This window comes from Lithobates pipiens, unplaced genomic scaffold, assembly GCF_037356315.1.
Source record: "Lithobates pipiens isolate NorthernLeopardFrog02 unplaced genomic scaffold, aLitPip1_a1.2 Scaffold_35, whole genome shotgun sequence".
Taxonomy (NCBI): domain Eukaryota; kingdom Metazoa; phylum Chordata; class Amphibia; order Anura; family Ranidae; genus Lithobates; species Lithobates pipiens.
This window is the reverse complement of record NW_027507811.1, coordinates 21,919,426-21,931,018: the sequence shown is the minus strand read 5'-3', so window position 1 is coordinate 21,931,018 and position 11,593 is coordinate 21,919,426. Positions and strand designations below refer to the sequence as shown.

The window sequence follows — 11,593 nt, the reverse complement described above, 5'->3', positions numbered from 1 at the left end:
ATAATGTCCCAGAATTCCCGGCACCGCTCACCTCTCCTGTCAGCAGATCAATGATCTTCTTGGCGACTTCTAGAATCTTCTTGCTATTGTGTCTCTTAGGTTTCATAGACTGAGGTGAAGGCACTGTGATGATTAGATGGTCACCAGGCTTCACCGGAGGAAAACTCTGCATTGAAAGAGCAACAATAATGTCATGTGACCTCCCAGAATCCTCATCACTCCAATCAGCTTTGTGTTTTATTAATAGAGATAAGAGTGATGTCATGTGACCTCCCAGAATCCTCCTCACCTCTCCGGTCAGGTCTGTGTTTTATTAATAGAGATAAGAGTGATGTCATGTGACCTCCCAGAATCCTCCTCACCTCTCCGGTCAGGTCAGTGTTTTATTAATAGAGATAAGAGTGATGTCATGTGACCTCCCAGAATCCTCCTCACCTCTCTGGTCAGGTCAGTGTTTTATTAAGCACTTAAGGACCACCCAATGTACATATACTGCGACAGGGTGGCCCTTAAGCACAAAATCCTGTACCTGTACCCGATTTCTACCATTGGCTCTGAGGTGCGCCCCCCTGCCAGAGCCGCACTCCCGCTGTGATTAGACACAACAGGAGCCAATCAGCGTGTCCAGTGGGAGGGCACGCTGAACGAGAGGAGGACGGGCTCCCGAGTTTTCCGGCCGGCTTGTATTTATACGATCGAATATATATATTTTTATGTAAGTGCATTTTGTTTATAATGAAAGGATTGTTAATGGTTTTACACTATGGGAAGCGTAATGATCTACAGCATATGAAGTGTCGCCCCTGGGATAGCAAAGACATCTGGTACAGGTGAGAGGTTGCGATTGGCTCTTACCATAATGCTCCTTACGCTTTTACCATCTGGTAAGCGCAATCTTTTCTCGGTGGCTGGGCACATTTTTGATATTTGTGTGGAATCACTGTGGTGCGTCCATTTGAAGCCGAGTGATTTATTTCCAACTTAAATAATTTTTTCTACTATGAACTTTTTTACTATGGACTTTTATTAATATAAGTGAAAGACTCTATGGTGAATGTAGTGCGGTTTACTTATAATCGTGACAGTTACTTTTATGCATTGGCGCAGCTCTCTTTTTTTCTATTTCTACTGATTGTGTGCGTATCCCACAGTTGAGCAGCAGCCCTGTGATTTTTTTACTTATTTTTTCATTTATATTCTTGATCGTTATATAAAAATTTTTTAGGTCTCAGCGTGGTTTTACCTCCCTTTTTGTTTGAGCGGGTCCAGTGGCCACCCCTGATCATTCGCTGGAGAGACAGAACGGCAGTCTGCCTATGTAAACAAGGCAGACCGTCGTTCTCTCAGACAAGAAGAGAAAGATCTGTGGTTCCTCCTAATCAGAAACACAGATGTCTCTCTTCTTTGAGTCAGTCCATCCCCCACACAGTAAGAAAGCACATCCAGGGAACACAGTTAACCCTTTGATTGCCCCTGTTAACCCCTTCCCTGTCACTGCCAGTTTAATTTATACAGTGACGGTGCATTTCTTTAGCACTGATCACTGTATTGGTGTCACTGGTCCCAAAAAAGTGTCACTTAGTGTCAGATTTGCCCGTCGCAATCCTGCTAAAAATGCATATCACCGCCATTAATAGTAAAAACAATTTAAAAAAAAGGATAAAGTCCATAAATCTATCCCATAGATTGTAGACGCCATAACTTTTGCGCAAACCAATCAATATACGCTTTTTGGGATTTTTTTTTAACCAAAAATATGTAATACAATACATATTGGCCTAAACTGATCAAGAAATTTGATTTACATTTTTATTGGATGTGATTTATAGCAGAAAGTAAAAAATAAAAACTTCAGAGGTGAGCGAAGACCACCAAAAGAAAGCTCTAATTGTGGAGAAAAAAAAAGGACATAAAATTGTATTTGGGTACAGCGCCGCACAACCGCACAATTGTCAGTAAAAATAATGCAGTGCCGCATCGAGAAAAAAAAATAGCCTGGTCAGGAAGTGGATAATAGAGATAAGAGTGATGTCATGTGACCTCCCATAATCCTCCTCACCTCTCCGGTCAGGTCTGTGTTTTATTAATAGAGATAAGAGTGATGTCATGTGACCTCCCAGAATCCTCCTCACCTCTCCGGTCAGCAGGTAGATGATCTCCAGGGTGAGTTTAAATATCCTCTCAGTCATGTGACTCGGGTCCTCCTCCATCCTCATTGATGAGATCATGTGATCCATACAAGATCCCTGCAGACAATTAACATAACGGCTGTGCTCATCATTAGAACTCTTAGACAAATAGAGATTCCCTTTAATCCCTCCAACCATAAGTGAGGAAGGTTTAGAAATGTGTTTGTGTCATGGTAACAGAGTGCAGGGGTCAGGAATGTGTAACACACAGGGGGCCTAGCTCGGAAGAGTGTAAGGCTCAGAGTGCAGGGATCAGAAAGGCAGACACACAGGGGGGCAAAGGATTGCATAACACAGAGTTCAGTAATGCCCAATGCACAGAGTGTAGGGGTTAGGAGCATGTAAAGCGCACAGTGCAGTGGTCAGGAGTGCATAATGCAGAGAGTGATCATCAGACCCAGCCAAGGGGAAGTCCTGCAGAGCTTTAGGGATGCTCTTCCTTGGCTCTGAACTGCCTCTGTTCCTGAGGTCTGACAGCAGAAGAAGCTGGCGTTGCAGTGTAAGTGGCAATGGCACTACAGTGACAAAACTGAAACAGAAAATTGTCAGGTAGTCATATGCTTGAGACCCAAGGCACCCTGAATAAAATGAGGGGCGCAAGCCCTTGGGTTCTTAGCACTAGTGATGCCTATGGTGGAACCAGGACAATATCTGTTGGGTTGTATCTGATCTATAAACCAGAGGCTCTGGATGGACAGTTGGATAAATGGCTCTATATTTAGGATGTATCTGGTCTATAAACCAGAGGCTCTGGATGGACAGTTGGATAAATGGTTCTATATTTTAAAAAGTATCTATAATATAAATCATAACAAAAAACAGTGACTATGGAGAAAGAGGACGGACATGACGGGGGGTTACTGGGTGTAAATATAAAATAAAATAAGATCTTATTACCTTCTTTGCTGCCAGTTCCAGCAATGTCTCCTCTCTACTTCCTCGCAACTCACCTTTCAGTTGGAACTTCCTGTTCCTACTTCTACAATCACTTCCTGTCTGTGTGTTCCCAGTAACATCACCACCTTGTGTTCAATATAAATACTGCAGTCTGTGTTAGTTACACATTTTGCAGGCTTCCTCTTGGTCCTCTATCATGTTACATCTATTATTATTATTATTCGGGATTTATATAGCACCAACAGTTTACAGTGCGATTTACAACATGGGGGCAAAACAGTACAGTTACAATGCAAATCAATATAGGAGGAATAGGAGGACCTCTGCCGGGTTAGCCCCCCCATATCAACATTTTTGAAAAAATCTTATGCAGTTTGTTAGATCTTTGTTAGATCAATCGTAGTTTGCGTTAGATCTCACACAGAAGAAGCAATATTAAGTGTCGGTTCAGGCGACCTGGACACGACCGCTGCGGCAACTTGCAAAACGACTTCTCTATAGAAGTCAATGCAAGTCGCCTCAAGTCACCCCCAAAATCGTACAGGAACCTTTAGAACGGTTCCATTGTACAGAACGGGACAAGTCGTTCCAGTGTGAACCGACCTTAACAGTTATTTGCAGGGGGTCTAACACGTCATCAGCCCCCCCTTATCAAATTTTCTGGCCAAAAATCATTCAGGCTGATAGATATTCGTTAAATCCGGTAAGATCGAGTGGTTTTAACGTTAGATCTCACATCATTTCAGAGATATTCCACATAAAAATAGAGATATTAGGTGGTACATATGGATGGATTAGAGTTAGGGTTAGACCCCCCCCCCCCCATGCACTTTTCTGGCCACAAATCATTTAGGCTAATAGATATTCGTTAGATCCAGTAAGATCAAGTGGTTTTATTGTTAGATCTCCCATCATTTCAGAGATATTCCACATCAAAATAGAGATATTAAGTGGTACATATGGACGGGTTGGCCCCCTTAGCAAATTTTCTGGATATTCATTAGATCCAGTAAGATCAAGTGGTTTTAATGTTAGATCTCCCATCATTTCAGAGATATTCCACATCAAAATAGAGATATTAAGTGGTACATATGGACGGGTTGGCCCCCTTAACAAATTTTCTGGATATTCATTAGATCCAGTAAGATCAAGTGGTTTTAATGTTAGATCTCATATAATTTCAGATATATTCCACATCAAAATAGAGATAGTAGGTGGTACAGAAGGCACATCAATCTTCAACCATCTCTGGATGGTCTCTGGAACCGTCTTTGGATGGTTCTTCAGCGGGTGCCTGTAGTCTCTCCTCACACCTCCATTCACCACCCTGCCTCATGGTGATCTCTCCTCAGACCAACAAGCTTAAGTCTTTAGCTAGCCCCCCCCTTCTTGCAAAGCATAGTGGGCTTGGTCGTTCCACCCCCTGTAGAAATCAATGGGGCTGTATTGTGATAAGGCTTCAAGTCCCGTGGTCCTCTGCTGCTGCTTGATTGGCTCCCTCTCCCTGCCAATAGGGACACAGGAAGAGGAGAAGGAGGGGGAGAAATCCCTCACAGGGACTGACAGGCATGCTCTCCATCAGTGAGTGCCTGTGTCAGTGTCTATTCAGTCCAGCGGTCGCCGGCAGGAATGGCGGGAGGTGCGGGACCACGGGTGACAGAGCAGCCCCCGCTACACACTTCCCCCACCAAAGAACCTTTGGTCTGCCAAAGGAGGTAAAGAGTCTATGACCTGTTACATGCTTTTGATATACACACGAAAAAAAAAAAAAACAGGTTAGTGTGCACAGGAAACCATACAATTTACATCTGCATAAAACCCTGGCAGAGGATCATCCCACCAATTAACCTTAACTGGAATGGCCCAGCTAGATGTGCCAGGGGGTGAGTGTCAGAAACCAAGAAATCAGGCCGAGACAGAAGTGCAATCAAATCACACTTGTTTAATAATAAAAGTAAAAAGAACAAACGTAGTCAAAACACAGCCAAAGTTCAGTAAACGGAACGGATAGTCAGCCAAGCCAGAAGTCAGGGATCAATGTAGTGGAACAGCAAGCAGGATCTGGAGTCAGAAGGGATGTCAGCAAAGCATGTGTTGAACAGGATCACAGGAGATTGTTTCTGTGATGTTGACCAAGGCCAAGGCAGAGATACTCTGGGCTGGACGGCTTAAGTAGGCAGGACTGAAGAGCAGGATATCATCAACAGCTGAGTAACTGTGGAGAGATAGGAGCAATTTGCCTACAGCTGAGCGGCCAGCTCAGAGAAGGAGGGGCTGAGCCCAGCCCTGACAGTAAGTTGGGATTGTCCACCACCAAATCTGCAGTGGAAGACCAGTTACTTCAAGAGTCCTTTTTGCAATGAGAACGACCTCCTCAGAGCTTTCACCCAAAGTATCATATGTTTGTCTTTTGGGCTGGTGAATAACCCTTCGCTCTCGCTGTCCTTTAGGTTCTGGGGTTACAGGCACACTGGTCTCTTCTTCTTCCTGCATATCAGCTTCAGCTTCCTCAATGAAGGTTTGACTTCCAGCTGGCACGCCGCATCCGCGGAGAGGGGGCATAATACACCCCCCACCGACCTCCTCATCGCCCCCCCCCCCCACACAACACAAAGGCTCTTCTCAGAGCCACCACATCCTCCTCACAGAGAGCTCCATCTCATCTCCACTACATCATACAAATACTTCCCACCACATCTCTTCATTCTTCTCACCCTTAGGGGTCTGTTGTCAGCAGGAAAGATTGAGGGTCTTCCAACTCTTCAAAAGGTGGACTTTGAGGTACAAACTCAGGTGCCTCTGGCCTGAGAATCACCTCATCCCCTTGGGAGGAGAAGAAAAAGGGGGGGGGTGGTGTAATAGGCCCTGCCATTTGTGATGACCACAGACAATCTTTCTATTCATCATCGCTGTTTTCATCTTCAGTAAGGGGTACAGAGTGAGATCTAGTCACTGGCCGGGATCTTTGAGAGGCCGTGGGTGTGGACTGTAAATCTGGCTGTGGTGGCATATGAACTGCTTCTGACAGAGGCAACAGATGATTGCGATGCCAAGTCTTCAGCGGGCCTGTGCTTCCCTCTGGCCGGATTTAATATACTGGGTTTCCTGGCAGATGCTTGCAAACCACGTAGGGCTGTGACTTCCAGTAGTCAGCCAACTTGTGCTTTCCAGGGACACCCAGGTTTCTCAGCAGTACCTTCTCATCCGGCTGTTCTGCACTCGTACCTGAGGTCAAAGTTTATTTTGTTTCTCCGTCCTCGGGCATGTGAGGTAGCTTGAGCGTTATTATAGGTGGTTTTCAGACGTCTCTGTAGGTGATCCACATACCCTCTGTCGGAAGTTGGTGAGGTATGGTCGAGAGATGTGCCGAAGGCCAAGTCTACTGGCAGCTGGGCCTAGGGTCCGTACATCAAACTATAGGGAGAGTAACCTGTGGCATCATTGGTGGTGCTGTTATAGGCATGCACAATAGCCACTATATGCCTGCTGCTTTTGATCTGAATTTAGAGTTCCGAGCATATCCAGGAGGGTTCGGTTGAGGATCTCCTTGCGGATGATACGGGGTGGTTTTAGACTTCCTGATGCCCAACAGGTCTAAAAGTCTCTTGATGAGACTACTCTCAAAATCTCTCCCTTGATCAGAGTGGATGCATTGGGACAGACCATAGTGCACAAAGAATTTCTCAGCGAAGATCTTGGCCACTGTGGATGCTTGTTGGTTCCTCGTGAAAAACGCCCGGGCATACCGAGGGAAATGGTCAGTCACTACCAGGATATTTCCCTGCTCCCTCAGATCAGGCTCCAAGCACAGAATGTCAATGCACACCAGCTCCATTGGTCCCTGACTCTGAAGATGGCCCATTGGGGCAGCTAGGTAAGGCAAAGTCTTTCTTTGGATACATCTGATGCAGGAGTGGCAATAGTCCTCTACTTCAGCCTGCATGCAGGGCCGGTAGAACCGGTCCCTCACCAGCTGCAAAGTCCTCTTGAGCCCTAGGTGTCCATGGTTGTCGTGTAGGGCAGTTAATACGGTCTCCCTATGTTTTTCAGGTAGGAATAGCTGCAGTTTTTCTTCAGAATTGTCAGAGGGGCCACTCTGCATTGAAACCGATGTGCACCTGAAACCAATCCCATTCTTGGTGCAGCAGATGGGTTTCCTTTGGGGAGTCAGTGAGGAGCAAGTTGGGGTGTTGGCTCTCCAAGGCCTTCAATGCCAATCTATAGGGAGGGTCCTCCAACTGGTCCCTCTGCAGGTCTTTCTTTGACAGCTTGGGCAGACCTTCATCCCCAACTTGGGTGACATTGCAATAACATCTGGGGACACCAGCGGCTGACACTCCAACCTCTTTGGTCCTGGATCCTACTCCAGGTTGATGTTCTGCTCCTTGACATAAGGCTCGTATCCTTTCAGGTGTCAGCTGGGCCTATTCTTCTTAGAAAATCCCTTGAAAAAACGTCTGTAATAAGAGCAGAATCCCAGAAATGACCTAAGCTCAGTCACGTTGGTAGGAGGTGACAGCCTCCAGCTTCTGGATGTCGGTGGCCATTTTGTCAGCAGACACAATGTGGCCAAGGTAGTTGACTGAGGGTTGATAAAACTGACACTTTTCCAGAGACAGCTTCAACCCCCCTCATCATGGAGTCTCTTCATGACCTTCTGCAGATGCTCTTCACGCTCTTCCAGGGTCTTGCCGAAAAGGATGATGTCTTCTAAGTACACCAACACCTTGATCAGTTTCATGTCACCCACAGTCTTCTCCATTAGCCTTTGGGAGGTGGCTGGGGCACCAGACAGGCCTTGATGCATACGGTCAAATCCAAAGATCCCCTCCGGGGTAATGAAAATGGCCTTCTCCTGATCCTCAGGGTGCATGGGGATTTGGCAATACCCGCTCTTCAAATCCAGCATGCTGAACCACTTTGCTCCTGACAGGCTCTGCAAGGCATCTTCTATCCTTGGGGTGGTATATTGGTCAGGAATGGTCCTTTGGTTCAGCGTCCAGTAGTCAATACCCAGCCTCAGTGACCCATTCTTCTTCCGTACCACCACTATTGGGGAAGCATATAGACTCTGGGACTCTCGGATGATACCTGCCCTCTTCAACTCTGCCAGTTGTTCACGCAGATCCTCCAAGTCCCCTAAAGGAATCCATCAAACTCTTTCCCTGAACGGCTTATGCACTCGAAGAGATGGATCAGGTATTGGGCACTTTTTGCACACCCCACATAAAATTCACTCTTGGAGAATGCAGCCTGCCATCTCAGGAGCTGAGTCTTGGCCCTTTCTTTTTATTCAGGCAAAAGGGGAGTATTCTTCGGATAGAACTCCTCCACAGAGATCCCATCCTTTGTTCCCCCCCCACCAAATCAGACTGGGGTGGCCAGATTCACTTGTCCCAGCAACATCTGAGCTGTCATCTTCACTGCTGAGGATGTTATGTTATGGACACTAACCAAGATCTTCCCGTGACTTCTTTGCAACCTTTTGGTTGAAATCACCTCAGGAATTATCTCCATTCCCATGTCTTCTCTCTGTCTGTCTGATTCAAGGACAATGAAAGGGCCTTGTTGCTTCCAATTTAGCTTGATGCTCGTAAATAGGCCACTTTACCAGGCTGTAACACCTCTCACACTGGTCCAAGTGCCAGATCTTTCCCACTCCTTCAGCTGGAGCCTTGTGTTTTTGTACCAGGTGCTGTTAGGCTTGTGCACTTGTAGTTGAAGTGCCCGGCCCCAGAACAAGAGGTGTCAACAGCCTTATGACAAGATCAGTATTGGCCCCTATGATGAGAGAACTCTTATGCCCCGTACACACGAGCGGACTTTTCAACATCCAAAGTCCGTCAGACCGAGTCCGTCAGACTATCCGATCGTGTGTGGGCTGCAACGGACTTTAGCTTCGCAAAAGTCTGACGGACTTTAGAAATGAAGCATGCTTCAAATTTTCCCGACGGAACTCCGCCGGACCCGGTCCCCTTCGAAAAATCCGCTCGTGTGTATGCTACTCCGACGGACTAAAACCGACGCTAGGGCAGCTATTGGCTACTGGCTATGAACTTCCTTATTCGAGTCGGGTCGTACGTCATCACGTTCGAATCCGTCGGAGTTTAGTGTGATCGTGTGTGGCCAAGTCCGTTTGGCCGAAAAGTCTGTCAGAACTCCGGCGGAATTCCGGCGGAACTCCTTTGGAAGTCTGTCGGACATAAGTCCTCTCGTGTGTACGGGGCATAACTGACCCCTGGTGGGCGTGGACAGACCACTGCCTGAGTGTCAAAAGTGTTGGCTTTCCCAGCCATGAAGGGATCGAAGGTCAGCTTGACCGGTAGATAGCCATCATAGGGGAAGTTCTGAGTCGCAATGCCCCATATCTGCAGCTCTTCCAACTTTTGCAAAGGCAGGTGCTTGAGGTGCCTGTCATAGAAATCTCTGTAGAGAAGGGTCACTTAAGCTCCAGTAACCAGAAGGGCCTTGGTGTAGACTCCCTTTACTTGGATGGGAACAACAGGAGAAGGTCCCACCAGCTTGTCAGGGAGCATGGAGAAAGTGGTGACCCTGGCCTGTTTGGTGGTGTGTATCCGCGCTCCTCTCTGCGGAGATTCTGATCGGGCTTAAGTCTGCGCTAAGTTCTGGGAGTCTGGTGTGCATTGACTCTCTGACACCAGGCAGCATGTGTTAACCCGTCCACATGTACCACCTAATATCTCTATTTTGATGTGGAACATCTCTGAAATGATTGGAGATGTAAAATTAAAACCACTTGATCTTACCGGATCTAACAAATATCTATTAGCCTGAATGATTTTTGGCCAGAAAATGTGATAACCCGTCATCAGCCCCCCTGCAAATAACTGTTAATATTGCTTCTTGTGTGTGAGATGTAACGCAAATGGTTGATCTAACCTGACAAACTGCATAAGATTTTTTTAGAAATTTTTATATGGGGGGGGGGGGGGGGGGCCTAACCCGGCAGAGGTATCAGAGGGTCCTGCTTGTTAGAGCTTGCAATCTAGGATTGAGGGTCAAGTGGAACAAAGGGTAATAGCTGTGGGGAATGAGGTAATGGAGAAAATGAAAATACAGTTGTTAGGTGTGGGTAGGGTAGGCTTCCCTGAAGAGAAGTGTTTTTTCAGGGATCGTCTAAAAGCTAATAGAGTAGGAGATCAAACTGTTGGCGCTATATAAATCATGTATAATAATAATAATCGGACAGATTTCCATAGGATTGGAGAGGCTCTGGAGAAGTCCTGGAGACGAGCATGGGAGGAGGTGACAAGGGAGCTAGAGAGCTGGAGGTCTTAAGAAGAACGAAGAGAAGGAATAGGTTGGTATTTAGAGACTAGGCTAGTGATATAGCGGAGGGCAGAGTTGTGGATGGCTTTGTAACAAGTTGTTAGCATTTTTAATTTAATTTGTTGGGTGAGTGGAAGCCAGTGGAGGGATAAGCAAAGAGGAGTAGCAGACACAGAGCGATTGGTAAGGTGGATGAGTCTGGCAGCAGCATTCACGATGGACTGAAGGGGGGATAACCTACCGGTATGTAGAGGTAAGCCAATGAGAAGGGAGTTACAGTAGTCAAGGCGAGAGATGACCAGGAAGTGAATTAAGAGCTTTGTTGCGTCATTGGTTATAAAGGGGCGTATTTTGGAGATGTTGCGGAGGTTGAGGTGTCAAGATTTGGACAGTGATTGGACGTGGGGCTTAAAGGAGAGTTCAGAGTCCAGCACTACACCTAGGACCTTGGTAAGCGGGGATGGGCTTATAGTTGTGCCATCAATTTTGACAGAGAGATCAGGGGAAGGGGCACAGGAAAAATTATAAGTTCAGTTTTGGATAGATTGAGTTTGAGGAAGTGGTGCGACATCCATACTGATATATCTGTTAGTAAATTAGTGATACGCGAGGAGGCAAAGGGAGTGAGATGAAGGGTAGAGAAATAGATTTGGGTATTGTCAGCGTAGAGGTGGTATTGGAAGCCAAGGGAGGCTATCAACTGACCCAGACAGGAGGTGTAGATTGAAAATAGGAGAGGTCCAAGAACAGAACCTTGGGGGACCCCAACAGAGAAAGGAAGAGGAGAGGAGGAAGTAGAATTGTAAGTAATGCTAAAGGTGCGGTTGGATAAGTAGGAGGAGAACCAGCGAAGAGTACAGTCACGGAGACCAAAGGCATGGAGTTTTTTGAGGAGGAGGGGGTGGTCAACCATATCAAAGGCAACAGAGAGGTCCAAGAGTAGGAGTACAGAGTAGTGACCATTGGTTTTGGGCATTAGTAGAGTGTTCGTTTTAGGAGAGAAGTTTCTGTGGAGTGTTGGGGACGAAATCTAGACTGAAGGGGATCAAGAAGGCTATTATCAGCAAGGTGGTCGCTCGGTTGTAGACCAGACATTCAAGAAGTTTGGATTAAAAGGGGAGCAAGGAGATGGGCCGTAGGTTGTTAAGAATGGATGGGTCAAGTCAGGGCTTTTTAAGTATGGGGCTGACAAGTGCATGTTTTTGGGAGTTGGGAAG

General features: G+C 46.5%; 1 protein-coding gene across 7 annotated transcripts in view; it reads right to left on the bottom strand.

Annotated features, from left to right (window-relative positions):
• The window catches only part of LOC143956163 (uncharacterized), a 309,704-nt gene extending 306,512 nt beyond the window's left edge, over positions 1-3,192 (bottom strand). For 3 of the 7 annotated variants that reach the window (XM_077466276.1, XM_077466275.1, XM_077466277.1), the window contains exons 1-2: positions 2,133-2,579; positions 32-166 (exon numbers count right to left, since the gene is read on the bottom strand). In XM_077466276.1, the coding sequence (XP_077322402.1) occupies positions 32-166; positions 2,133-2,327 (330 nt within the window). In that variant the 5' untranslated portion in view covers positions 2,328-2,579. The other 4 variants (XM_077466294.1, XM_077466280.1, XM_077466307.1 and 1 more) reach the window with 4 other exon arrangements.
• Between the last annotated feature and the right edge of the window lie 8,401 nt (positions 3,193-11,593).